The sequence below is a fragment of the Apteryx mantelli genome, chromosome 28 (genome assembly GCF_036417845.1).
Source record: "Apteryx mantelli isolate bAptMan1 chromosome 28, bAptMan1.hap1, whole genome shotgun sequence".
NCBI lineage: Eukaryota > Metazoa > Chordata > Aves > Apterygiformes > Apterygidae > Apteryx > Apteryx mantelli.
The window spans coordinates 447,084-474,590 of record NC_090005.1 but is presented as its reverse complement, the minus strand read 5'-3'; the positions used below and the strand labels follow the sequence as shown (position 1 = coordinate 474,590).

Below are 27,507 nucleotides of genomic sequence, written 5' to 3'. Positions count from 1 at the left end.
ATGGGCGGCCGCCGCCTCCTCGGGCTCCTGCTCGCCGCCTGCGCCGGCCTCCTGCGCCCCGGCCCCGGCTGCCTCGCACGTAAGTCCGGCCCCGGCCCCGGCCCCGGCCCGGGAGCGCCGCTCCGCACTGCGGGCCGCCGCTCCGCACCCCCGGCACCCCGAGCATCCCCGGCGCTCCCCAGCATCTCCCGGCATCCGGAGCATCCCCGGTGCTCCCGAGCATCTCCCGGCATCCGGAGCATTCCCGGTGCTCCCGAGCATCCCCGGCACTCGGAGCATCCCCGGCGTTCCCGAGCATCCCCCCCTGCTCCCGAACATCCCCGGCGCTCCCGAGTATCTCTCGGCGCTCCCGAGCATCCCGCTGCTCCCGAGCATCCCCGCTGCTCCCCAGCCGCGCCCTCCCCAAGGTCACCCGCCCGCGCCGAGCCGGACCCAGGCGTCCGGGCGGCCCCGCGCCGTGCCCGGGGCGGCCCCGCCGCAGCCCCCCGCCCGCGGGACCGGCCCGCCCGGCGCCCCGCAGCCTGCCGGGCTCGGGGGCTCGGGGGGCTCGGGGGGCTCGGGGGGCTCCGGGAGCTCCAGGGCACCGGCCCTGCTGCACCGCATCCCTGCAGCACTGGGTCCGCCAGGCCGGGGAGGGGGCTCCAGCCCTGACAGCCCCGCGGCAGGGCCGGTGCCCCCCGTGCGCCGTGGCCCAGGTGGGAGCCGGGGGGGCCGCAGGGAGGGGGATGATCCAGGGCTGCCGGTGGCGGCCCCCAGCCAGATGGCAGCAGCGCGGCCACCTGGCATCCCCCCGGCTGGGCCCCACTGCGTCTGCTCGGGATCCTGCACCAAGGCTCCCGCAGCCGGGGGCAGCCAGGGCCAGAGGGGAGTGTCCCCCCTGTACGGGTACGGGTCCAGCCGGCCCTTGCCACACTCTGAGTGGGTCCCCGGCACCCCCGGGAGCAGGGCCGGGCAAAGGCCTTTCCCTCGGGCTGCGCTGGTGGAGGCAGGGGCGCTGGGCTGCCCTTGGCCCTGCAGCCAGGGCTGGGACTGCAGCAAACGCTCCCCTGGCTCCCGCTGCCCCTGCACCCGCTGGAGCCGCCCCACGAGGGGCTTGGGGACCCCGTCCCCGCCGGAGGCTCCTCTGCAGATGCTGCAAGGATTAGCACAAGCCCCTCCCCGGCCCCTGGACTCTCCCAGCGGGATCCCGGCCCGGCAGCTCCCCCCGGCCTTGCCCGGGCGGCAGGGAGGAGAGGGCAGGGGCTGGCGGAGGCGGGGAGGGGGCTTCCCCGCTGCCCACGTCAGTGCGGCGCGGTGCAGGCGCGGGAGCCTGCAGAGGTGTGTCAGCTCTCTCTGCAGTGGGAGGGAAGAGGCGAGAGCAGAGCCGCACGAGGAGCGGGATCGCGCCGCGCTGCTGAGCCGAGCACGGAGCTGCCGGCAGCGAGGCGGCCGTGTCCTCGGCCGACCCGCCTCGAGCAGACCCTTCCCAGCCACGGGGCTTGCCCAGGCCAGGCCCTTCCCAGCACAGGCGGGCGATGCAGAACTGCTGGCTCACGGTGCTGGGCGAGGGCCCCGCGCAGCCGGCACTCCCGAGGGGCAGCAGCATCCTCGGCCTTGGCAGCCTCTCGCCCTGGCTGGTGTGGGTTTGCTGCCAGCCGCCTGCGGGCTCCGGCCCCCTGCGGAGCCGTGATCTCAGCGCTCCAGCGCGTGACCCTTCTCACCAAGAGGCTCTCCCCACCACGGGAGCCTCCGGGAGCCTGGGAGGTTGGGACGTGGGAACAGGAGGATGGAGGTGGGGGCCCGGCGCACCGCCCTCAGCACCCCTTTGCCCGCAGGGCCCTGCTACGATGAGCTCGTCGCCCCCCTGTACTCCTCCTCCATTGGTGCCTCCTCCAGATATAACATCTTCTACTCGGCCAGCTTTGCCCGGCTGCACAGTGAGTCCCGCTGTCGGGGCCGCGGCCGCCTCCGTCGCGCCCAGTGCAAGGGGCAGCCGTGGGGTGGGGGCACCACGTGAGAACTTCCCCCCACGGGGTCTCGCCCTGTGCAGGGCTCGGGGGTCCCCGGGTGCGACGGCGCGGGGCCAGGCCACCGGGGCTGAGCGCCGCTCCTCCCGCAGGCACCAGCGGCTGGTCCCCCGACCCCCGGGACAAGCAGCCCTGGCTCCAGATCGACCTGATGCAGAAGCACAGGATCAACGCAGTGGCCACGCAGGGGACCTTCAACACGTACGACTGGCTGACGCGCTACATCGTGCTCTACGGCGACCACCCCACCAGCTGGAAGCCCTTCTTCCAGCAGGGCAGCAACTGGGTACGGGGCCACCGCGGGGCGGCGGGGGGATCTTCCAGCGCCCCCAGCCCGCGGGGACACTGCTGACCGCGGCCTCCCTCCCGCAGACCTTCTTCGGGAACGTGAACGAGAGCGGGGTGGTGCGGCACGACCTGCACTACCCCATCCTGGCACGCTATGTCCGCATCATCCCGGTGGCCTGGAACCCGCGCGGGAAGATCGGGCTGCGCCTGGGCCTCTACGGCTGCCCCTACCGTGAGTGTCCGGCTGCCCGGAGCGGGGCTGCTCCTGGGGGACGCTCCGGCGTGCCTGCAGAGCCCTTTGCTGGGTGATGCCCGAGCACTCTGCCCGTCCCTCAGGGTCCCACGTGCTCTACTTCGACGGCGATGACGCCATCTCGTACCAGTTCCGGGCCAAGAGGATCAGCACCATGGAGGATGACATCTCCTTCAACTTCAAGACGGTGGAGCAGGACGGGGTGCTGATGCACGGCGAGGGCTCGCAGGGCGACTACATCACGCTGGAGCTCAAGCAAGCCCAGCTTCTCCTGCACATCAGCCTAGGTGAGCTGGGGCCGGGGGCCGGGGGGGTCCGGCCGGGCCGGGCACAGGGTGACGGAGCCCCCTCCCCAGGCAGCAGCCCGCTGCACGCCAGCGAGGGCCACACCATGGTGGCGGTGGGCAGCCTGCTGGACGACCAGCACTGGCACGCGGTGCACGTCGAGCGCTACGGCCACCACGTCAACCTCACGCTGGACGGGGAGGTCAAGCGCTTCCGCTGCCACGGCACCTTCAACCAGCTCGACCTCGACACCGAGGTGGGTGCGGCGGGGCCGGGGTGCCTGCCGGGCGCTGGGGACCTGGTGCCGGCCCCCGGCGAGGGGCTGAGCCCTGTCCCTCTGCCCCCCAGCTCTTCTTCGGGGGGGTGATCGACCAGGACAAGCAGCACCTCACCTACCGGCAGAACTTCCGGGGCTGCGTGGAGAACATCATCTTCAACGGGGTCAACATCGCCGAGCTGGCCCGGCACCGCCGCTCCAACATCCGCTTCGAGGTCCAGCCCCGCACGGAGCCTGGGCAGCCCCTTCCCGGGGCACAGGGTCCCGGCCCTGCTTGGGGGTGACCCCCATCCCCGGGGCTCCTGTCCTTGCCATGGGGTGACCCCTTCCCCGGGGTTCCCATCCCTGCCATGGGGTGACCTTGCCCCCGGGCCCCCCGTCCCCGCGGTGGGGTGATGCGAGGCCACTGCCACACTCGGCCACGTGGCCCTGCATCGACCGCGCAAGGTCGTGCCTGGCTCCGGGGCGCGCGGCCGGCGCTGCCAGGCGGCGGGGCTGAGCGGGGGGAGCCGGTGACAGGGGGCCCCCCGGCCGCTCACCGCCTCCGCGGTCCCCTCCAGGGCAGCGTGGGCCACTACTGCCAGGACCAGCTGAACACCCCCATCACCTTCGCCGGCATCAACAACTACGTGCAGGTGCCGGGGATCCCGCGGAGGAACCGCCTGGCCGTCAGCTTCCGCTTCCGCTCCTGGGACACCGCCGGGCTGCTGCTCTACACCAGCTTCGCTGACCGCCTGGGCTCGCTGGAGATGGTGCTGAGCCAGGGCCAGGTCAATGTCTCCATCGCCCAGCCCGGCAAGAAGAAGCTGGAGTTTGCCGCAGGTGGGCTGGGGCAGCCAGGGTGCCAGCAGGGTGCCCGTGCCGCGGCAGCGCGCTCACCCCCTTCGCCCCCTTCACTCCCGCTCAGGGCATCGCCTCAACGACGGCTTCTGGCACTCGGTGCAGCTGGTGGCACGGGATGGCTCGGCCGTGGTGACCATCGACGACGACGACGGCGCCGAGTTTCGGGTGGCGCACCCCTTCCAGCTGCGCACCGGCAGCCAGTACTTCTTCGGAGGTGGGCGGCGGGATGCGGGGTGGCGGGACGCGGGGCCGGGCGCCGCTGACCCCGCCGTGCCTTGCAGGCTGCCCCAAGCCGGCCTCGCTGACGGGCTGCCGCTCGAACCAGACCGCCTTCCACGGCTGCCTGCAGATGCTGAGCGTGGACATGCAGCCCGTGGACCTGGAGCTGCTGGTGCAGCGCCGGCTGGGGCAGTACGCCGACGTGCTCTTCGACGTCTGCGGCATCACCGACAGGTAGCGGCCCCGGCGGTGGGGCACAGCGGGGCTGCAGACGCCGGGGGCCGCGGGCGCTGGGGACACGAGCCCTCTGTGCCCCCAGGTGCACCCCCAACCTGTGCGAGCACGACGGCCGCTGCATCCAGTCCTGGGACGACTTCACGTGCATCTGTGACCTGACGGGCTACAAGGGCGAGACCTGCCACAAATGTGAGACCGGCGCCTCGCAGGGGGACGGGATGGGACGGGACGGACCCCCAGCGCCCGTCCCCCGCTGATCCCGGCCCTCGCATTTCCCTTTTCCAGCCCTTTACAAGGAGTCATGCGACGCTTACCGGGTCAGCGGGAAGACCTCGGGGAATTACACCATCGACCCGGACGGCAGCGGGCCGCTCAAGCCCTTCACGGTGTACTGCAACATCCAAGGTGGGCGCAGCGGCGGCGCGGGGCAGCTCACGGGCAGGACGGGGCACCGGCGCCGTGGGGCTTGTCCCTCCCTGATGCTGCCGCGGGGCGCGGGGCGTCCCTGGAGGGGGATCGGTCCTAACAGCCGCCTGCCTTTCCTGCTGCCACCACAGAGGACCGGGCCTGGACCGTCATCCGGCACAACCGCCACTACGCCACGCGGGTGACGGGCTCCAGCGTGGACCAGCCCTACCTGGGGGAGGTGGAGTACTGGAACGCCTCCTGGGCCGAGGTCTCGGCCCTGGCCAACGCCTCCGAGTACTGCGAGCAGCGCATCGAGCTCCACTGCTACAGCTCCCGCCTGCTCAACACGCCCTGTGAGTGCCGGGGAGCAGGTGCCTGGCCCCGGCTCTGTGGGGTGATGCCGTGGGGCAACGCTGCAGAGCAATGCCACAGCATGATGCTGCAGAGCAATGCAGCAGGGCAATACTGTGGGGTGATGCCATGGGGTGATGCTGCAGTGTGATGCAGCGGGGCGATGCCGCAGGGCAATGCAGTGGGGCGATACTGTGGGGTGATGCTGTAGCGTGAGGCTGCAGGGAGATGCCGTGGGGCGATGCTGCAGCATGATGCCGCGAGGCAATGCTGCGGGGCAATGCCATGGGGCGATGCTGCAGCATGAGGCCATGGGGCAATGCCGTGGGGCGATGCGATGCCACGGGCGGCGCAGCCCCTCACCTGCCCCCGTGCCCGCAGCCGGGCTGCCCTTCAGCTTCTGGATGGGCCGGAACAACGAGCGTCACTACTACTGGGGCGGCTCCCGGCCGGGCATCCAGCGCTGCGCCTGCGGGCTGGACAAGAACTGCGCCGACCCCAAGTACTTCTGCAACTGCGACGCCGACCACGCGCTGTGGTGAGCGGGGCGGGCGCCGCGGCCACAGGGCAGCGGGGTTTGGTGCGGGCAGGGGCGCAGGGCGGCGATGGGCTGGAGCCCTGCTCAGCCCCTCTCACCCGCGCGCCCGCTGCAGGAGGACGGACAGGGGCTTGCTGACCTTCGTGGACCACCTGCCCGTCACCCAGGTGGTGGTGGGGGACACCAACCGCTCCAGCTCCGAGGCCCAGTTCCTGCTGGGGCCGCTGCGCTGCTACGGGGACCGTGAGTGCCGGGGCCGGGGGGCGCGTGCCGCCGCGGGAACCCCCCCTCGGCGCTCACGCCACTCCCGCTTCCGCGCAGGGAACACCTGGAACACCGTCTCCTTCAACCGGGGCACGGCCCTGCTCTTCCCCACCTTCCAGGCCAACCACAGCCTCGACATCTCCTTCTACTTCAAAACCACGGCACAGTCCGGCGTCTTCCTGGAGAACCCCGGCTCCCGATACTACATCCGTGTGGAGCTCAACAGTACGGGCGGCGCGGGGCGGCACGGGCACGGGGCGGCACGGCGCGGCGCGGGGCCGGGCTCCCCGCTCACCCCGTGTCCCCCGCAGCCACCCGGGACGTGATGTTCGCCTACGACATCGGCAACGGGCACGAGAACCTGACGGTGCGGTCGCCGGTGCCCTGGAATGACGACGAGTGGCACCAGGTGAAGGCCGAGCTCAACGTGAAGCTGGCGCGGCTGCGGGTGGACAAGCTGCCCTGGGCGGCACGGCCGGCCCCGCCGCAGAGCTTCGTCCACCTCGACTTCGACCGGCCCCTCTACGTGGGTGAGTGCACCGGTGGCAGCCGTGCCGGGTGGTGCCGGCGGCGGCTCCGGCGCGCTGACGGCATCCCGCACAGGCGCGGCGGAGCACAAGATGCGCCCCTTCCTGGGCTGCCTGCGGGCGCTGCGCATGAACGGCGTCACGCTCAACCTGGAGGGCAAGGCCAACGAGACCGAGGGCGTCCGCGTGAACTGCACTGGGCACTGCCAGGAGCCGCTGGTGCCCTGCCAGAACAGCGGGCTCTGCGTCGAGCGCTACAGCCACTACACCTGCAACTGCAGCGTCTCCGCCTTCGACGGGCCCTTCTGCAACCGGGGTGAGCGGCGCCGCGCGGCGGCTCCCGGCACGCGCGGGCCGGGGCTGGGACCGGGATGGCGGCGCCCCGCTCACCCCCGCGGGTCCCCGCAGACATCGGCGGCTACTTCGAGGAGGGCACCTGGGTGCGGTACAGCATCCTCTCCGTGTCGCTGTACGCGGCCCGTGAGTTCGCCAGCATCGTCGGCAGCCCCTGGCAGCCCCTGCCCGGCTACAACCTCACCAGCGAGGAGGTCAGCTTCAGCTTCAGCACCACCGCGGCGCCCGCCGTCCTGCTCTACGTCAGCTCCTTCGTCAAGGACTACATGGCCGTGCTCATCAAGGAAGACGGTGAGGAGGCGCGGGGCCCGGACGAGCTGCCGGCAGCGGGGACCAGCGCCGCCGGCCCCAGGGCCGCTGGGGGCTGCCGCCCCGCTCAGGTGCCTGCTCTGCCCGCAGGGAGCCTGCAGCTGCGCTACCAGCTGGGCACCAGCCCCTACGTCTTCGCCCTCACCACCAAGCCGGTGACGGACGGCAGGCCGCACCACGTCAACATCACCCGCTTCTACCGCACGCTGTACACGCAGGTTCGGGGCCGGGGCCGGCGGGAGCGGGGTGCGGGGGCGCCCGACGGCGGTGGGGCCGGGCGCCGACACAGCGCGCTTCCCTTCCCTTCCCTCCCCTCCCCTCCGCTCCCAGGTGGACTACCTGCCCGTCATGGAGCAGCAGTTCTCCCCCTTCGTGGACAGCAAGCTGGACTCCCCCAAGAACCTGTACCTGGGGCGCGTGATGGGTGAGCTGGTCCTGTCCCCTCCGTGCCGCGGCCCCTGGCCGTGACGGGTTCCCTGAGCTGCCCTCGCCCCATGGGAGCCGGGCACAGGGACGGCGCGTCCCCTCCGCGCTCTCCCGCGGCCGTGGACGAGCTGTTTCTTCCCGCGCCCTGGCAGAGACCGGCGTGATCGACCCTGAGATCCAGCGCTACAACACACCCGGCTTCTCCGGCTGCCTCTCAGGGGTGAAGTTTAACAGCATCGTCCCCCTCAAAGCCATCTTCCGCCCCAGCAGCGCGGTGCCGCTCTACAGCGTCCGCGGGGAGCTGGTGGAGTCGAGCTGCGCCTCCATGCTGCCCCTCACCCCCCTCCTCATCCCCCCCGAGATGGACCCCTGGTACATGGGCACAGGTAGGCGCCCCGGGGCCGCACTCCCGGCTCTCCTCCGCCGCGGCGCGGGGCTCTGCCGCACGGCCGGGCCCTTCCGCCTGCCCGAGACCCCGCGAGGCCCTGGCTGCCCCCCGGGGCGGCCCGGCCGCGGGCCCCTCTCAGCCCCGGCCCCCGCTCTCCCACAGAGTTCCCCCACGTGCACGACGATGGCTGGATCGGCATCGTCATCGGCTGTAAGTGGCGCCCGGCGGTCCCCGCGCATCCCCCGGGGCTCGCCGCCCCTCCGTCCCACGCCGGTGGCCACCCCTCATCCCGCCTCTCCCCGCAGTCGTGATCTTCCTGCTGCTGCTGCTCGGGGCCCTGCTGGCGCTGCTCTACTTCTACCACCACCGCTACAAGGGCTCCTACCACACCAACGAGCCCAAGGCCATCCAGGACTACGGCAGCGCTGCCAAGCAGCCGGCGGCCGCGCGCAAGGACCAGAACCTGCCCCAGATCCTGGAGGAGGCAAAAGGGGACTAGCGGGGCTCAGCCCCCGCGAGCCTGGGAGCGGGGCCCCCCGCCGCCCCCGCAGCCCGGGGACCAGCCAGCGTCGCGGGACCAAAGGGACGAGCACGCCTCAACTGCCAGCACCCGCCTCCGGACTGCAGTGCCCGCTCCCGGCCACGCTCTGCCCGGCCACCGGCTCCCAGAGCGGCCCGCGGAGCTCGCCCCGGCGGCACGGCATGGCACAGCACAGCCGGCCTCTCCGTCCCGGGCAGGCTGCTGCCTGCCACCAGCTGCCAAACCCTCGCCTGCCTCTCGCGGAGAGCGCGGAGCCCGCCAGGGCCGGGGCCGATGCCGGGGCCAATGCCAATGCCGGGGCCACCCTTGGCAGAGGCGGCTGCCACGTGCCCCACTCCCGTTGCGGGGCCGCTCGCGCCCTCCTGCTCCTTTTTCTATCGGAAACGCGCCCGGCCGCCACTCGCCCAGTTAGCGACGCTCGCGCATAGATTACCCGCTTCTTTACTCGCTTAGCAAGAGCCATGAACGAAAACGTGCAATATAGAGCATTAGAGCACAGCGCCAGGCGGCGCGGGAGGCTCCCGTGCAATACCCCGGCCAGCGCACGCCACGGCCGCTGCTGCTGCGCATGACGCCACCTGCACTTTGCTGAGAGATGCTGCTTTCATACAATCAGGTACAGATTCTTTCTACCATTTTTGTTGCTGAATATTCTACTACACTCTAATTTTTTTATTCTATCGGTTTGTATAAAAAACAAAACGGAACTCAACGTCAGATGTCACATTTAAAGCGAGTGTTGTGGTAAGTGGTCTGTAGTTTGCTACTTCTCTGTAAGAAGTGCTAGTCCTGCTGATTACCTCCAGCCCAGTGAAAGCTCCTGTTCACATGCTATATTGTGGTACGACAATGTCACAAAAATGCATTTATCTACCCAAAGGCCTAGCTCCACTGGGCACTTTATTTTTAAAAAATCTGTTTTGTTGAATGAAATGTGAAGATACTCAAATAAAGGCAGAATGACCGCGTTTGACACACTTCCCCTGCCTTTGGGTGTGATGGGACAGCAGCTCCTCTCCCGCGTCCGGGGGTCAGTCCGCGTTTAGGAACAGGAACGGCGCTGCCAGGACCTGGTCACGATTCCCCACTCCCACATCCGTGAGCAGGCAGCAGGAGCCGGCGGGCCAGGGCCGGATCACTGCTCCAGGGGCTCGGCCCTCCGCCGACGGAGGCACGGCCCCGCATGTGCGCCCTGCTCTTCCCGCGCCCGCTCCTTTGCGGTCTCCCCGTCCGAAGCCACCGCAAAGCGCGCTGCCGGCTCCCTGGGGTGCACCTACCCCGCTGTGCACGCTCAGAGCTGGGCATGCGCTCAGGCAGCCGGAGGCACCGGCCTGGCGGGGTGCGACCCGTGGGAGCCGGCACCTAGCACCCTGCCAGGTCCAGTCCGGGGCTCCCAGCTGGCCCACGCAAGGGAGAACACCCCGGGAGGGGGAAACGCTTCCACCAGGCCTGGCCCCATGGTCCCAAGAGCAGCAGGAGGGCGGCAGTCACGGCACCGCACCTGCCTGCTGCCCCCTAAGCAACACGGACGGAGGCCAGCAGCCCGCAGGAGGAAGTTCGCTACCACTTTATTATGACAAAGGTTACAAGCCATGTTATTTTTAAAGTGCATTATAATTCACCGTCAACAAACCACAGACACAAGCCTCGCGTAGTGCAGATATGGCCAAGGCGGCAGAGGACACTGGACAGACAGCAGGGCCGGGGCAAGCCAGATGGACGGAGGCAGCAGACCGCAGGGGACGAGGGGCGAGAGGAGCAGGGCTCAGGCAGGTGCTGGGCACAGGCGCTAGGAGCCCCAAGTGCGTGTGGCACCCCTAGGAGCCCCAAGCAGGGCACGACGGACACAGCAGGAAGGATGGGTCTCGCTTGCCGCAGCAGGGTGCTGAGAAACGCAGCCACGCTAAGCAGGCCTGTGCCGGGGAACGGGGCTGCTCCCGGGCACAGACCCTCCTGCAGTCGCAGCTTTGCTGCGCTCCTGGGGCAGGGAGGCTGCGCCTCGCCGTACGGAGCACTGCCGTTCCCCCAAGGAGCAGGCCGATGCCCTGAGCCGCACAGCCCTGCTTCCCTCCCGGGTGTGCGCTTGGCCCGTACGGTGCCCGCGCAAACACCGTCCGCCCCAGAGCTGCTGAGCTCGCAGCCGGCAGGAACCGGGCTCTGGACCCACGTGGGAGAAGGGCAACGCATCCCCTTCTCCGGGGTGTCTCAGCGCCATGTCAGGGTTCAGATCTCCCCCGGAGCCATTTCGTTGCTGTCACAGGAGTCTAACCCTAGACCTCGGACTCCCGTACCGCTGGCTCTCACACCACCCCGGATGGCTGCAGCCAGACCCGGCCTGGTGGGACAGCCTCCGTCCCCTGAACCGAGCACCAGGCTGGGCTGCAGGTCCCTTCGCCGGCTCGCAGGGTGCCCGCTTGCATACGGGAGGACACTGCCTGCTCCTGTGGGCTGGCACCATCCTTCCAGGCCACCCGGGGCCCGGCTCCCTGCGACACCCTCCACCCAAACTCCCCCAGGCCCAGGCCTGAAGAAACACCCCTGCAAAGACGCCACTGAAAGACAAGAGCAGAGTCCAGGACGTGGCCCCTCCAACCTGAGAGCACCCTGGGAGGTGCAGGGGGCCCAGCTGCGGGGCTGAGAAGGCTTAGTTTAAAGTGCTTACTTTTCTTTTTCTTTTTCTTTTTTTTGCATGGGATGCTGAGGCCAAACCTCACCTCGACAGAGAACATTTCCCCTTCATCCCCAGGAGCCAGGGACAGAACCAGAGTGCCAGAAACCTCTGGAGAGCTTTCTGAGGAGCCTCCCCCTTGGTCACTGCACTTAGTGACAACAGGTCTATCACGCCCTGTTCAAAACTCAACAAAGCAACATTCAAGAAACTGTCACCCCAAAGGGATCCACTCTGCTGCCTCCTGAAGTGTCCGAGGCGAAACAGAGCACCAGAGTCCCTCAGAAAGGTCCTGGGCTCACAGCGGCAAAGGCCCATCTCCCAATCTGGATGCAGCCCCATCCAGGGAAAGGCAGTCTCCCCCCACAGCCCCAAAGCTGCCCAGCAGAAACATCAACGCACCAGTCCTGGAAGACCCAGTCGGCAGAGGAGCTGGCGACAGGCACGATCTAACCGACCACCCCACAGCCTGGCCACAAGGAAATGCAGCAGGCTGAAGGGCTTCCTCGCTCACACGGGGTCACGCTTTCTGTCCACTCCTCCTGTGCTTGCAGCAACCCCCCTATAATATTCTTTGTCTCTAATCAGTTCAGCGGCTTCCCTACCAAAAGTGACTTTTTGCATAGTGCTGCTCTCCCCATCCCAATGGATGATGCCACATAGACTGCGTACAGGTAGTCTCTGTCCTCCAGCCAGCTGGGATGGGGGGAAAAAGGAGCCTCACTGACAGCAGCTGTGGGGCCCAGGGACTGCTGCAGCCAGACGCGCAGGTGTGGGGCCAAGTCTCTACGGTTTCCAACCTCGTCTCTGTGTCCTAATCAACAGGACAAAAAAGGCAGCAAGAGGAAGCCCAGAGCCCTGAGCTTACCCCAGGGGAGGGGGCTGCAGAGGAACACCACCACCCCCTCCCTACCCCCATCCCCGGCTGCGCCAGACGGCCAGACTCAGGCCCTCTGCGTCGCGGTGCAGGTGGTACCTCACTCACTCTTGTTCTTCCAGCAGCCGGTGGAAAATGGAGAGAGGCTCTGAACTCACGGCTGATCCTCCTCCAGCACCACAGCTTTCCTTCAAGCCCCAGCTGCCTTGGTCCACGGGCTCCAGCCCTGGAGACCACTAACAGTATCAGGCTCTGGAGCCTGCCCCATCCCAGAGCTGGGCAAAACTGCTAACCCCTGGCAGCAGCCACCTCACGCTCCTTCCCCGAGTGTCTCTCCAGGCGTCGGGATGGAATGTAGCACTTGTGACACACACAGCAACGGGAACACTGGTAGCAGTCATGTAAGCGTGAAGCAAACATGGCATTGCTTACAAGGTGCAGCAGCAAAGGGTGCTGGGGACGCCCAGCATGGGGCCTAGATGATATCCGTCTCCCTCTCTATGCCAACATACTTCAGGGCATCTGCCTGGCTGTACCTATAAGACAGGAAAATCACAGCTGCTGTCACGACCTCCTGTGCTCCCTGCAAACATGTGTGCATAAAACAGCTTCAACCCCTGCACCACAATCCCCAGTCAGCTGTTCCCCACGTCACCTGTAGTCAAAGAAGAGCTCCTCTCCTGCCTGGATGGCCCTCTTGGCAAAGATTCCTATCCGATGGTCTCCATTCACCATCACAACTGCAACCAGAGACACAGGATCAGAGACGTACAACTCTCCAGCTTAGGCTGGGAAGTCGCACAGCACTTTTACCCTGGCCTGACTACCTGCCAGCCTCTGGGGCCCAGGTACCAGAGCTCCTGCCTAGCATGAACAGGGCACTTCTCTGGGGGAGCAGCTAGCCGCCTCTCTGCAGCAGCGATCTCTCATTGCGAAGTCAGGGCCATGGCAGAACTGAACAGGGCCCTCACCAGCACAGATGTGATTTGCTGCAGAGAGAAGGAAAATTCGTCCCCGTCTTGAAGTTCTGCTGCTCCTCTGGACTCAGGGAGACTCAGGACCCTGGTGAATCCTCTGCATTCCCAGAGCTAAGCAGGACTCCAGAGATTGTTCCCCCTAACTGGATGTGACTGGGCAGGGATATCTCACCTTTGGCATAGCAATTGGGGTTCACAGAGTGGTTGGCAAAGCGGATTTTATTTCCTTTGCGTGTGGCATCAACAACAAAATCTATTAAAAAAAAAAAAGAGAGAGAGAACTCTAGTATCCTGTAAAGACAAAGCTGCTACACACATGACAGATGGGCGGACACCACATGCCCACCCACCAGCCCCCAAAGTGGTGGGTACAGGCATGAAGCCCAAGTCTCTTCCACCCCCTCCCAGAAGTGCCACCCGAGTTACCATTGTTGAGGTTGAAGAGGAAACTTGACATGTACTTGTCATAGACCTTTCCTCGCCGGTCAGCCTCATCCTGTGAAATAAGCTGGAGAAGGAGAATGCTCTGAGAGAGATTCAGTGACTGATGGCGCAGCAAGGATCACTGCACGGAATAACGTTCCTGTAGCTCCTGGAAATACCCTCCCGCCCTTCCACACCAGCGGGTGGTAGCTCACCAGGGCTCGGGAAGGCTCAGAGGGAGCAGAGTACAGCAGCTGGGCTCCCAGGGAGCAACACGTATGGGACACACTCCTCTATGGTAGAAGGTCTAGAGATATTGAGATGGGTCCCAAAATGGAGTAGGGTGCAAAATTCAGTCTCTAACCTTGTCAGTGTGAGCCCTTTGGCCAGACCATGGCTGACCTGGGTAAGGCACACTATCCCCACTGGATCAGTGGCTGAACAAAGCACTTCTGCTAAGCGCATTCTCCTGAGCACACAGCACAGCAGTCCCAGCAAGTGCATTCCTAAAGGGCAGATGCACTGACCTCACCACAGTATTCAGAGATAAATTCATTCTTCTGCACAGATTCTTTGATGAACGTCCCCCAGCCAGCGACATCAGATGGTGCCAGCAACAAATGCTAGAGCCAACATGAAATGAAAACGGTTACAGTCTGCAGGCCTACCACCTCCCAGCAAGCAAGCAGCACAGAGATCACACCCCAGACGCCAGGCAGACGGTCCCCGTCCCTGTGAAGCTGTACTTTCTGGGGCTACAGCGGTGCCCAGGGGCAACCATGCTGTGTTGCCTGCCATGCTCACAGCTCCATCACAACATCAAATAACTTAAGAAAAACAAAATGGGAGTAAGTATCTATCCAACATCCCCTGGTGTAAAGTGACACATGGCTCCCTACAGACTTAGGCTCAGCAGCACCATTAGGCTGGAGCTGCACGTTACTTACCATCCAGCAATTTGCATCTTTCTCTGAATTTCAGTCTCTTTCATGTGCAGTCCCCTTCCCTGACCAGCAGGATTCAAGACCTGACCTTTCTCTGTCACTTTTTACACTACCCTTGTTCTCACTCTTGCTTGTGCAATTCTTCTCTCTTGATTTGCACATTCTTAATCCAAACTCCAGATTAAATGCTACAGAAGCCTGGGCAGAACAGCTTCCCTGCCCAGTTTTCCTTCCACTTAGGTGGCTGTGCGTGGCCCACCTACCCTTTCCCACTTAGAGATTAATTCATCAGCTCTGCTCTGAAGCAGCCCTGTGCCACGTCACTGCAGTGCTGCTGTCAATACCTTTTTGAGACCTCGCTGGATGCTGCAGTTCTTGCAGGAGACCACCTTGCAGTCCCAATGCTCTGAAGCCCCGCAGGTCAGGCAAAGGTCAGGGTCACACTCCCGCACTGCCAGGTAGCACGGGCACTGCTTGGTGTTACACTGGGTTTTACAGCGGCAGCCTGGAAAGCGGTTCTGACCTGTAGCAAAACAACCCACATTTTTGTATCAGGAGTTTTTTCAGAGAACAGATGGGACATACGATGTCCCTGCCCAAAAGGAAGCTTCTAAAGAACCAAGTCACACACTGGCAGGCTATCGGGATTGCGTGCGCACACATGACCAGCGGCCACACTGTCTGCCCACCACCCTGGTAACACAAGGAAGGTGTCTTTGTGCTCATAATGCACTTTACATCCACACTGCTCCGGGCAGCAGTGAGGGGACCCCCCAGTCTGCCTTCCCGCCTCCCTGAGCCACCAGGACAGGGCTCACTAAAAAATGCAACAGGACAGACAAGGTGAAGCAGCCAGAGCATCCAACCGGTGAAAACAATAAATCACAGAAATACTCTGTGTGCAAAGGAGTTGGGACGTGTGCGGTTTGAAAAATAAACAACTTTGATAATATAAACATAATATAACTGATCAGTACAGACAAGTTTGGAGCCTGAGTTGGCTCCTTGCCACTCTACAGCCCTTACAGACCCCGAGCTGTGTCATAACCCTTAAGCAATTCACCCTCGGAAGCCCTAGTGATGTGGGCAAGTGCCGTTATCTCCATCACAGAGCTGGGAATGCAGTTCCTCAGCAAGGAAGAACGACTGTGGCAGAGCAGCGACCCAACTCCCATTCTAACCCCTGGCCACACACCCTCCTTTCATCAAATCAGCAGCATCACAGATGGCTTGTTGATGCTGGATACAGACATGCAGACGAGCACTCTCCAACGAAAGTAGGCATTACCAGCTTCTGTAAATCATGGGGCAACACAGAATATACACTTTCCCTCAAGCTTTTACTTTGACTTTAGCAGACTGCTAATCAAACTGCTGCAGATGGAATGCAGAGCAGTGGTGTGAACGCAAGAATAAAATAGGCCTTTGGCAAGTCCCAGGTCTACACCCTCCCTCTGGTCTTTGTCAGGAGAGCTGGCTGTTTTCATGCATGATAGCCCCAGGCTTTTCCTTACAGTCAGGGTTGCACTGGCAGAACTTCTCACAGAAATTTTGAGTCATAATGCAAGGACAGGAGCTGTCACAGGGATGCTCAGGGTGGTCACAGGGCTGGTAGTTGTACACCTGGGTAGGTGAATTATCTAGAAACAGAGGAGAAATGCCATGATTGGAAGCTGCACTTTGCAGAAACATTTCAAAACATGCCTGAGGCTCTGGAGCAGAGATCATGCAAGTTCTCCTTTCGCCTGTAGAGGGCAGGGAGCCCAGCAGCAACGCAGCGCACAGCTTGGCTGAGTCCGTCAGACACAGGGGTGTGATTACAAATACATGACACATGTCTACTTCACCCTTGAACAGCCCATTTTACACAGGGACTGTATGCCAAACCTCAGCCTCCCCTCTGATGGGAGCAAGATTAGACTGCACGTACTGACTCGGAAAGAACACTGGCATTGCGGTGATTCCCAAGGAACAATTGCAGCAGGCCTTGTCCTGCTGCATCAAAATGAGGCCTGCGGAGGGGAGCCGCTCTCCTCCCTCTGCACTGCTGCAGCTGGAGCTGCCAGGCCAAGGAGAAGGACTTGAATCTCCTGCGGTGGAAGTCAGAGCCCGAGAACTAGATTCCACGGGTGAACAGCCACGCAAACAACTCATAAGCACAGCCACAGCAAATGCTACCTTTCTTCAGCTGAATCTTCCTGCAGTGTGCAGCCCACAGCCTGAAAGGGAAGCAGAAAGAGCGTCTCAGGGGAAGTCATGAGCTTCCATAAGGAATATCCAGCCAAGACTGACTGTGCCGACATCACTAGTCAGTGCAGCGTCTGCAGACAGGAGGTTCCAGTGAGTCTGTCTGACAGCTTCATGCATTAATAACTACCAGACAGCCATAAAAGTAAAGAAACATGAGAACAATACAGCTACAACAGAAGTTATTTAAGGCAAGCACTAAAGCCAGGATAATACCCTGAAACAACACTGCAGCTGGATACACTGGAACCAGCACACAAAAAGTAGGTTGCAAGTCAGGGAGCTTAGATTAGGCCACCGTTAGGACAACGGGACTGGCCCTCTCGCAGCAACGTAGCACTGGAGCCAGACAGCCACCACACTGCCTTCTGCTCCAGAGCTAAGCCCGCGGACACAAAACCACACCGCTTGCTAACTAGGGCAGCCACACCAGAGACACAGGCTAGGGGCCCAATTCCCAGCCAGCAGCACAAGCAGCCCTGTGTGACAATGGGAAGTGTGTGCAGACGGGAGCCAGATGGGGATTACCAGGAACACTTTGGCACAGAAAGCAGTGGATCTGGTTGCACTTTAAGAACAAAACAAGCTTGTCCAATACTTGCCTGTGCTTCCTTTTCTTCTTCTGGGATGGATTCATTAATTCGTTTGTTGGCAGTTTTGTTATAAGTGATTCTTTCACTGCAAATTGAAAGACCTACCAAAAAAAACAGAAGCAAAAAGAAGAATAAAGTTCAGTGCACTCGAGTCACTTTCATCTAAAGCATAAACAGAGAGAGCACAAGCAAGCATGCACAACGGGCCTCCCACTGATTGGACCAGAAGTGGGCAGTTCTGCTCCCAATTTCACTGAAGCATGGGTGGCATTGCTACTCTTGCTTGGAAAAGATGACCCACCACCTTGTCAGAGCCAAGCCTAAGAAATGGCACCCTGGAGAAGCTAACAGCACTGGACATGTGCAGGGTTATTCTGTGAACAGCAGCAGTTCTGCAAAATAAAAGGCTGCAGCAGAATGAAACTGGTGACAGTGGTTGTTTTCACCATACCCAGCATCTGCACCCAACACTAAACTTCACTTAGCATTGATGCAGCACATTCCTCAAGGTGATTTGTGGCAGAGAAGATTAAAAAAAAAATAGCAAGCAGTGGCAAAGGCCTCCTTCCTGTCCTTGGGCCACGTGCTGCAGTGCCTGCCTTTTCCAGGGTGCACAGCTGCCCTAACAAGAATGCCAGGCTGTACCTGCTTGCATGTCTTTGTTCCCAGCAGCCTGGCAATCGAACAGAAGTTGTTGAAGTAGGTCCCATGGAACACACGGAAAAGCGACTCCTCAGCTCCTGTCCACTCAACAGGCTCCTGTGGTGTTTCTACTGCAAACAGCTGGGACGAAGCAGGGCTGAGTTTCTGCTTGGTTGGGGTCTGGCAGCGGGAGTTCGCCTCTGGCAGAAAATGCAGATGTTAGGCCAACACAAGTAAGAACACACCCTCGCTGCCAAAGCTGTCTAGGATAGCAGTCCCTGCAGAAGGTGCCTGAACACAGCCTGCCGCACTCCCTACCCCTACGCCTCCTGACAGCTATACAGGGACAGCCCTACGCATAGCACTCACCGCCTCACAGTCCTGCCTCGAGTCAGGCAGCTCAGAGCACGGCCTCTCTTTGGACAGTGGTACCGGCCCTCTTGCAGCAATGCAGTACAAGAGCCAGACAGCCACCACGTCACCTTCCCACTCTGGGCTAAGCCCACGGACGCAGAACCACGGAACCTCCTAACCAGGACAGCAGCAGCAGAGACACAGGCCTGAGAATCAGCAAGCCATTCCCTGCTCTTCTGTTTGAGGCCTCAGCCCAGACGTGTACTCTCTCACCACCTGGGAAGCTCATTCTGCCCTGGCCACTACCACTTACCCCAGCATGGTGGAGTGATCCACCCCTGTGATCCACCCCTGGCAGAAGGAGTTCAGTGCTCATCCGCCGCACAGAGGCAGGGGGAAGCGGTCACTGCTTAGCAGGTCCACAGCCAAGCCACTTGCCTTGACAGCTCCCAGGCCACTGCTCTTTGTGCCTCAGCACGAACAAAGGCACAGACTGGCACTGCCCAAGCAACCTGCCCTGCTGCGGGCACTTTCCTCATGCACAACTGAGGAAGGTACTCAGAGCCAAGAGCTCTTAATCTTACAGCTCCCAGCAAAGCATTTGCTCTGCTTGACAACATTCCTCATTCCAGCAAGAAGATCACGACTCCCACAGCAGCAAAGGGCTGGGCCTTGTGTCCCTCATGCTTGTTTAAATCCAGCTGTAAACATCAACTTTGTTACTCTAACTGTGAATTCCACACCCCTGGTGCAGGGACTGAGAGGCAAGACAGAGAGAGAGCCCCAGTTACAACGGCGCCCATTTGTTGTTACTGTTCATACTGCTAGATGGGAGAGGGTATCTCTAGGAACGGCATCATACCCGAGGAACTAGAGGCCCACTCATTGCCCGTGTCTCTGTCGCTGTCTCCCTCCCTTGTCTCAGCGACTGTGGAAGCTGGGGTGTTTGAGCAGGAAGCACTGACCACATGGTGCCTCCGGCGGCGCCTGCCTGAGCACTTGGACCTGGGATTGTGCAGCGCAGCAAACTCCTTGGCTCCTTCCTGCAACCAGAGCAGAACACAGCACAAGGTGGGTGGCACACAGCCAGGAAACATGGAAAGGCTTTTCCACAGGCCTTGGGAGAAGGTCTGCACTGCTGCCACCAAAAGAAGGCAGTCATTTGTGGTCACCTTCAGTAACTGAAAAGGCCCTGCCAGCTGCCTGCAATATACGTTTCTGCTTTGCTTCCTTCTGCCTCGCTGCCCAGTAGGAATTGGCTCCCTCACCCTGTACACCTCCAGTCCCCTTTCTCTACCTTTTGCCTTGGCAACCTGGCAGTGAAATCCTTCTGGTCTATTCCTCTGCTTCAACCCTGCAGCTCCCCAAAGACACTTTATCGAGTGTCTAGCATCTCAGCCAGATGATCAGCTCTGACACCATGAACTGCATCAGTCTCCCTGCAGCCAGATCATCTTATCTTTACCGTAGTTCTCATCTCTGAGTAACACAGCTAGGTTGTACTTCTGAAAGATCACTTTTAAAACAGTTTGAGCCATCCCCATATACATTAGATTCCTTCCCCCCATTTTTAACCTGGGCTTCATTTTTTAAATCCAGCACTGAGTCCAGAGAAATCATTTATCACCATAATTTCCCATCTGCTTGCTATGAGAATAGTCTTCGTTGGAGATTTGCTAAAGAAGGCTTCAAACAAGGTTCATATCTGGTTTCATGCTCCCCCTGAATCCAGTGGGGATTAGAACTAATTCTGAAAATCACCAAAGCTGTACAAAGGCCCCACAAAGTTCTGCAGGGCAAAACTGGCCAGGCCTGCTTCTCTCATGGTCTCAGAAGGAGGAATGCAGAAACGTACCAGCCAGAGGAAACAGTCTGCCCCACAAGGATCTGGCTCAATCTTGGTCTCTCTGTTCTTTCGTTTGTACACATTAGGAGTAGCATGAAAAGCTGGAAAAATAACAGTTATCTTTACTATTAGCATCCTCCAACAAGAGGCTTCCCTCATGCAGCAAGGGACAGGGGCAACACTAGATGAATGAAGGAAAGAGACCGCGCTGGGGGCCTGATGCAGTCACCAGTGCTACAGGAGTAGATCTCCTAAGAGCAGAGAACAGTGTGGCAGGACCTCTTGGCCCACTCTACTCCAACAAATTTAGCAGCCATGGCAGAACACTCGGGAAGGACAGGCAGCAGGAAAAGGATTTGCTTCTATATTGAAGCAAAAAGACTATGCAGTCTTAATACTGTATCTTTCAACAAATAATTCATTGGAGAGAGTCCTGTGACTTTCCAAGGAAGCCTGTAGACCTGGGAAGCCACAGGCCAAACAGCTAACCAGTATGCACAAGGCTTTGGCAGGACAAACCGCAGGAATACGGCTAAGATGAAGTTGTAACTTCCAATGAGGCTGCAAAAAACGGGGGCATGCCCAGACTCTGGAAGCGTAACATTCATGCCTTTCCCTGAGGAGCTTCTGCAAAGTAAGAGTTCAGTCTATTCATGGCAGTATGTCTGCCACAAACTGCCAAGAGGCTCAAGTGCAGTGTGCTGAACAACGGTGAGACAAAAGGGGACTGACACGTAGGCTGGTTCACCATCCATCTGTGGAAAGTAGCGGAACCATCTTTATAAAAGGTTTCTGGGCGCCTGACAGCTCCTTAAGGCTGCACTGCAAAAGTCCGGAAAGGCACCACCCTCTAAAGACTGCAGCACAGACACTAAGCAAGGTATAGAGAAGAATAAAGCACTGAGAAGAATGAAGAGAAAGGGGACTCTAGGGAAGCATCCAGCTGAGACTGAACTTACGGTGCAGAAAGCAGTCATATTTGAAGCAGCGCCTGCAGAAGAGCGTGTGGAAGGAGTGCAGGGACTGCTCCCGCTGGACGGACTTTGCACATGGCCCATCTATGTTGGGAGTGCACTGCGGGGGCAGCACGTTGGGATCGGAGACTTCCGTAAGCTCTCGGTACCTATTTAAAAAACAGAAACAAAAAAACACAGATAGGCATGTTTTCTTATTCTGAGAAACATTACAAGGTTCTATACTAATACAGGCCTGTGTGAACCTGGCCTAGATACTTTGAGGCTAAACTAAAGTTTCTAATAGTCAAAAATCTTTCTGCTCAAGGCACCTCCCAGCTCCCAGCACACTACTTTCCATGGCTACTGAGCTGTACTTCTTAGAGCACAGTGGGTTTTTTCTGAAATACAAATTTTAACTGTTGCTAACAGAGGTAACAGACAACTTAAATAGAGCTCTTCTACCTCTCTTTCATATCGTCTGGGAAGCCATATTCAGGAAACATAGAAGAAATAGCAGTGAAGATCATGTCATTTGGAAATCGCTTCTTTGAACACTTTTTGTTACCTAAGAAAAGGAAAAAAGAAGAGATAATTCCTCAGTTAAGCTGGACTTGAATGTGCCTTTCCTTTTTCCAGAGAGAGTGATTCCAGTAGGTGTTCTGGATTATATTTTAAGAGGCAGAATGCAATCACATATACAATAAGCCTTATTTTGTGCTGCAATTAGGCTAAGGCATTTCCAGATGCAGTACATTCTACCACTTTCTGAGCAAAGTAGCATAAAGTATTTATGGAATTGCTAACAATGTTTTTTACAGAATATTACCATTTATTTGTACCAAAACAGGATGAGACTAAATAGGAAGCCTCCATCAAATGTCAGGAGAGATCTAGAGAGAGAAAAGACTCTACCCAGGCTGGACTTTATTACTGGATAATTATTCTTCATTAACTTAGCAAAATGCTGGAAATAGGAGGTGATGACTGTAGAATACAAATTTACAGACAACGCTTTTGGGTTTCTACATTTACAAAAGGTCCTGGTATTTTTGTTACTCATATCACTACACACCAAAGACAAAGATGAAACCACCAGTCAGTGCTCCTAAACACATGCAGGACACACGAAAATCCCACAAACAGAACTTCCTCTACGCAACATAAACTCCAGATGGCACAGGAGAGGGAAGAGGAACACAAGTACATGGAAAACAGGGCCAGAAGGGATTTGAAAAGGTCATCTGATCCATCTTCCTGTGCTACAGCAGAATGAGATCTATCTACACGATTACTGACAGATGATTGCCAGACCCATACTTTAAAACTTCCAAGAGTAGAGATTCCACAACCTCCCCAGGTAATATCCCACTGCTTCGCTAATCTTACCATTAAATGGTCTTCCAGATGTCTAACCTAAATTCATCCTTGCCACAGGTCAAGCCAATGACTTCTTATGCTGTCCACAAGGGACAATGAGAACAACTTCCTTTTTCAACTACTTTACCAAAACCTGCCAACCTGCTTACTACCCTTAATGACACATTAATAACCAAAACAGCGATGGCAGGAGAGCACTGGCCAGCTACTCAGGGAGGCATGGAAACATGACCAACACAGTCCCAGTTTCTGTGGCCAAACCCACCTTCCACTGCAATTCGTTTTCTTTTCCTTGTGACTGGCAGCTCCTCTTTCCCGTCCTCCTGTTTAACCTCAGAATCATTGTGTCCTTCCTCTTCCTCGTCCGAGTACTGATTCAGGGCGTTCACTAACTCCAGGAATACAGCATCGCTGATGAGCACTGACCCTGAAATCATTTCTGAAACACAGTGGTGTCAGAACCATCACCTTGCACTCTTCTTGTGGTGGCAAATCATGAGCCAGCCAGAGGACAATGTTAGTAACTAGAACCCTCCTAGCAATTCTGCACAGATAGGTGGGAGGAAGAGATGATCTTAATGTTATAAAGCTATGAGAGCGGTGAATCATTTTTAATAATTCCTGACAATCGATACACAGAGCAACATAGCCAGCCCAGCTGGGCAATGATTATTCTATTCACAGATGCTCATTAATGAAGTCATCTGAGGAGAAGCCACAGTAGAGTGTTTTCTACGGCCTTCCTCCCTCTAGGCAGAACCTTATAACAGGCTAGGCAGCTCTGTAGGAAAACTGCCACACACTGGCTTTTTATCTCTGAAAAGCCCAAACGAAGTCTTGGCTCAGATCACAAGTGAAATAAGGTTGCTGAGCTCCTCATACCCTCTAACACATTTTTCTACACTCCAGAACAAGCCTGTGAACCCTCACAAACAAGAGCATCTGCTCCAGAGCATCCCAGGCCTAGAACAGAGCAGGATATCAAAAGGCAGGACTGTGTCTGTGAAAACTAGAACAGCAGGCGAGTTCCTGCTTTTCTACTCTAAGAGCTCCCAGGGAAAAGCTGGTTACTGCTGCCACCTTTAGATTTCTTAACTATTTTGATATCTTATTTGCAAGAGACCAGACAGTTCTGTGCGTCCTTGGTCCCAGGTTACCTTCCTCTCCATGAACTTTTCCATCATAGTTATTAATAAGTTCTTCAATGAAGGTTTCGTCTTCTTCCTTCACCTCATCTCCCATGTAAGGGATATTGCACAGAACAGTTTCATCCTCCACCTGAGAAGAGATTAGACACAATTCAGTAAACTAGCACTTGCTGATACAATACACAGCCCCCAGCCCAGCAAAGGAGCAGGTTAGCCACAGACTGCCTGTTTGCTAAGCAAATGATCTTAACTAGGCAACCAGGAAGGTCAGAGTGGGGCTGCTACACCAAAAGCTGTATTAAATAATTCAACGCACTACTGCGATCGAGGTACTAACCCTCAGTAGCATCCCTACAAAGAGAACAGCAGACTAATCCAGTCACAAAGGAAAGGACCTGCCTAAGAAATAAAACTCTTTGTTTAAAGAGGAAGTAAAATCTAATAAAAAAAATGAAACATTAACTCTTTGAATCCTGCGAAATAATGGTGGCCCTATCAAGATGTCAAGTACAAAGGAGAGACTAGGTAGATAAGTCAGCTTGCATAGAAGGCTATTATGGAATTCAGCAAAACAAGCAACTAAAACAATACTTTCCACCATCTCTTGAGCAGACATGGTTTGAAACAAGTGGGTTGAAGAAGGTATAATTGCTCCACAGCTGTGCAATGATTACACATTAATCTCTCAAAGACCTTGCACAAATGCACTTTCTTACATACCATGAAATTCTGCTGAAGAGGGGACCAGGAGTACATAATGGGCACCAATGCCACTGTGTTCAGAGTTCTCATGTACAGTGTCTGACTTGGAAATCCAGGAAAAATGCTCTCAACAGTGCACTGGAATATAAGCAAACAGAAGGACAGTGAGGAAACAACACCTCGGATGTAGTCACAGCCAGGAGGAAATCACACTACAGGACAACTACAGCTAAGCCCTGCATTCACTCATGCCGATTCCTTGACACTGAAACCTTTTTTGTTTTTGCATCATGGAAGAATACTAGGCACAGTCTGATACTGACATATGGCAGCACAAAACAAAAAGATTAAGCATCTTCACAGTCCCCTGCAAAACCGTGGTGCTAACCAGCATTTGTTGCTGCTGTGCCACTTTTGCTCTCTTCTCCATACCTGCTTTAGGAAAGGGTGTCCACTGACTGGCTTCATTAACTGCACTGGTTGAACTCGAAGCTTCTTCCAGTCTTCATTCAGAATTTGAGTTTTTTCATGAACCTTCGCAAAATTGGCCACAAACAGAGCCTGAAATGAGAGAAAGATGCACTCAAAATTTTAAAAATCATGTTAGGATTTAGAACACTAAAATCTCTCCAGGGATTTTGTTTCAAGTATCAAACAATATACTCAGCACAGCATTTCAAATTGATGGTACCTATTAGAAGGAATCCTACTTAAATTCAGGATTGGTATAAAACAGCATTGTAAATCTACTGAACAGCCAATAGCTTTTGATAACTCCTGACCACAGCTAACCTTTTCTAAAATCCTGCCTGCCAACGAGAAAGGCATAGAAGTCACCTGAAACCCACCAGTCCCTTTGCACTGAAAGATTTAAAGCAAAGGGATATTTCTAAGAACAAGTGGAAATGAGTCTTCTTACTGCAGTTGTGCAAGTACTTGGCTAGTAAGCTTTCGTAGCTATACGTCGGACACTGACTACACTGCCCTACTCTAATAATGGAGCATGAGGAAAAGTAATATCTCTTCACATTTACAACTAAGATACAACTTTGCAATTAGCAGGATGAATCACTCATCTGATAGCTGCTCTAGTACTATAAACTAATGCAAAATATTCAGGAGATATCCTTTCAGCTAGAACCACCCTCATAATGTCTTTACCTTAGCTCCCATATTTGCCTGAAACCTCTTGAGCTGCCGAAGACGCATATATTCAGACTTGACTTTTCTTTTCCAGTATATAATACACTTAGATGTTGGAGGAGTGGCGATTTCCATTTTTCTATAAAAATACAAAAAGAATAAATACCAAATAATGGAGATCTCAATCTTATAACCAAGTGCTATTAAAAGAAATCCACGTGGATTTTAAATGCATCGTAGACTTTAACCAGGAAAAAATAATTACATAAATCTGCACTAGTCCTATTTAAGGAATAATTACAATAAATTGCACTGAAAAGCCTGGAGAGCTTTTGGACGTAAGAAGATGCACTGCACTAAGCATGCTTACAGGGATTCAGCTGCTTATGCCCAATCTGAATTGCTATGAATCCCCTGTGGATTAAGTGTTTTGGGTGTTCCCTTTTTTCCATTTGTCCGGGGCACCAACAAAACAAAATAACGACATCATTAGTGTGGCTACATCAAGCCATCACTTTCTCACGTTGACAGGAAGCCAGGAAGGTTTTTTTTTGTTTATATTTTTCAGTCCTTCCTCTCAGAAATGTACTGTACAACAGAACTCTGTAAAGAAACACGATTTTCCCTAAGAGTAATATTAGCCTCTGAAACGTGTTACACTCCTATTTCATTGCTTCAGCCCTTTGCATACGCTGTAATCGTTCGTGCAGATCCGTACGGCTCTGTGTGAACATCCGAAGCCCAAGCAGGTCGAGCAGACTCCATCCTGACGCAGCCACACAGCCACCGGACGCTTCAGACTCGGAGACGCTCAAGTAGATTTCTCCGACCTCTGCTTTTGCAATGATTCATCCTTAAAAATTTAACTCCCTGATTTCCTACGGGCTGTTCTCAAAGCTGCATTTCCACAGCGTTCAAACATTTTTACGAGGCTTTCTGCCATTCAAATGTAAAAAAACCCCATCGATAGAGCATTCTTCATGCCAGCACACATCTCCCGGGGGTGACAGTGTTAAAAACCACCTACGGAGCGAGCCAGGCCGCGCAGAAGATTTCGAGGGGGGATTTAACGCGAAGGCTTAGCGGCAGCCACCTGACGGCGCCGGGGACTGTTCCCAGACGGGAATTACGCAGGACAGCAGGGAGCAAAACCCCCGCTGCCGCTCGGGGGGCTCGAGGTGCGGAACGGCGCCAGCGCCGGCAAAGGGCTGCCGACACGCGGGGGCAAAGCGGCCGGGGCCGCGCGCTGCCCCGGGGCCCCCGTCTGCCCCACGGGGGTCTCATCCGCCCCCCCCATCTGCCCCACGGGGGTCTCATCCGCCCCACGGGGGGGTCCCATCCGTCCTGGGGTGGTCTCATCTGCCCCACGGGGACCCCCAACTGCCCCACGGTGGTCTCATCCGCCCCACGGGGGCCCCCATCTGCCCCACGGGAGGTCCCATCCATCCTATGGTGGTCTCATCTGCCCCACGGGGACCCCCATCTGCCCCACGGGGGTCCCATCCGTCCTATGGTGGTCTCATCTGCCCCACGGGGACCCCCAACTGCCCCACGGTGGTCTCATCCGCCCCACAGGAGGTCCCATCCGCCCCACAGGCCCTATCCGCCCCACGGGGGGTCCCAGGGCCGCAGGGACCCGCAATATGGAGGGTCGCCGCCGCCCCCCCGACACCCCCGGTGGGGGGGGCTCCCTCCGCCCCCCGGCCCCCCCTGTCTGGGGCCCCTCCGCCCCCGGCCCCCCCGAGGAGCCCCGCCGGCCCCGGCCCGGCCCCCGCGGCGGGGCCCCGCGCGCGCCCTCCACCCGGGCCCCCCGCGCCGCCCGGGCCCCCCAGGCCCCGCCCCCGCCCCGCACTCACTCCTCAGCCATCGCGCCGGGCGGGGGGGGGTTGCGCGCCGCCGCGCCTGCGCCGCCGCCACGCCACGCCACGCCCCTGCGCCCGGCCACGCCCCCCGCGCCGCGCCGGGCGGGTACCGAGCGGGACGGGGGGCGGAGCCTCTGCCGCGGGGCGGGGGGGGGCGGGCTGTACCACTGCGGAGGGCGGGGGGGGCGGAACCGATCCCGCGCGCAGGGTGGGGTGGACGGGCTGTACCACTGG

The 27,507-nt window shown here is 58.4% G+C and overlaps 2 protein-coding genes across 3 annotated transcripts; one reads left to right on the top strand and one right to left on the bottom strand.

Moving 5' to 3' along the window:
• Window positions 1-9,476, top strand: CNTNAP1 (contactin associated protein 1). Its single transcript, XM_067311856.1, has 24 exons — window positions 1-79; window positions 1,815-1,916; window positions 2,099-2,292; window positions 2,379-2,526; window positions 2,631-2,834; window positions 2,904-3,088; window positions 3,181-3,324; window positions 3,670-3,931; window positions 4,017-4,166; window positions 4,234-4,405; window positions 4,491-4,597; window positions 4,694-4,813; window positions 4,966-5,169; window positions 5,549-5,705; window positions 5,821-5,948; window positions 6,027-6,194; window positions 6,281-6,499; window positions 6,573-6,812; window positions 6,905-7,141; window positions 7,250-7,377; window positions 7,490-7,583; window positions 7,738-7,971; window positions 8,136-8,183; window positions 8,279-9,476. The coding sequence occupies exons 1-24, from the start codon at window positions 1-3 to the stop codon at window positions 8,470-8,472; spliced, it is 3,918 nt and encodes a 1,305-aa protein (XP_067167957.1). The 3' UTR covers window positions 8,473-9,476.
• Window positions 9,477-10,066: 590 nt separating this feature from the next.
• On the bottom strand, window positions 10,067-27,289 carry EZH1 (enhancer of zeste 1 polycomb repressive complex 2 subunit). Of its 2 annotated transcripts, none has more exons than XM_067311857.1 (20): window positions 27,268-27,289; window positions 25,430-25,550; window positions 24,701-24,829; window positions 24,287-24,406; window positions 23,576-23,696; window positions 22,684-22,857; window positions 21,504-21,606; window positions 21,045-21,208; window positions 20,095-20,186; window positions 19,102-19,282; window positions 17,889-18,085; window positions 17,253-17,344; window positions 16,582-16,622; window positions 15,918-16,043; window positions 14,748-14,926; window positions 13,987-14,082; window positions 13,463-13,544; window positions 13,209-13,289; window positions 12,715-12,799; window positions 10,067-12,595 (listed from the first exon to the last, which is right to left on the bottom strand). In XM_067311857.1, exons 1-20 carry the CDS (start codon window positions 27,276-27,278, stop codon window positions 12,535-12,537), a joined length of 2,256 nt encoding a protein of 751 aa, XP_067167958.1. In that variant the 5' UTR covers window positions 27,279-27,289; the 3' UTR covers window positions 10,067-12,534. The 2 variants fall into 2 exon arrangements, with proteins under 2 accessions (XP_067167958.1, XP_067167959.1); XM_067311858.1 differs by lacking the exon at window positions 27,268-27,289 and adding an exon at window positions 26,103-26,109.
• Window positions 27,290-27,507: the final 218 nt, after the last annotated feature.

Excerpts from the sequence above, each read along its gene's own strand:
- EZH1 (XM_067311857.1), bottom strand. Across the intron at positions 13,545-13,986 it reads TCTCTGAATACTGTGGTGAG|CTTATTTCACAGGATGAGGC; the intron begins GTCAGTGCATCT and ends CTCCTTCTCCAG. Across the intron at positions 12,596-12,714 it reads GAGCTCTTCTTTGACTACAG|GTACAGCCAGGCAGATGCCC; the intron begins GTGACGTGGGGA and ends CCTGTCTTATAG.
- CNTNAP1 (XM_067311856.1), top strand. The coding sequence starts at position 1 with ATGGGCGGCCGCCGCCTCCTCGGGCTCCTGCTCGCCGCCTGCGCCGGC. Across the intron at positions 1,917-2,098 it reads CAGCTTTGCCCGGCTGCACA|GCACCAGCGGCTGGTCCCCC; the intron begins GTGAGTCCCGCT and ends CTCCTCCCGCAG. Across the intron at positions 6,195-6,280 it reads CATCCGTGTGGAGCTCAACA|CCACCCGGGACGTGATGTTC; the intron begins GTACGGGCGGCG and ends TGTCCCCCGCAG.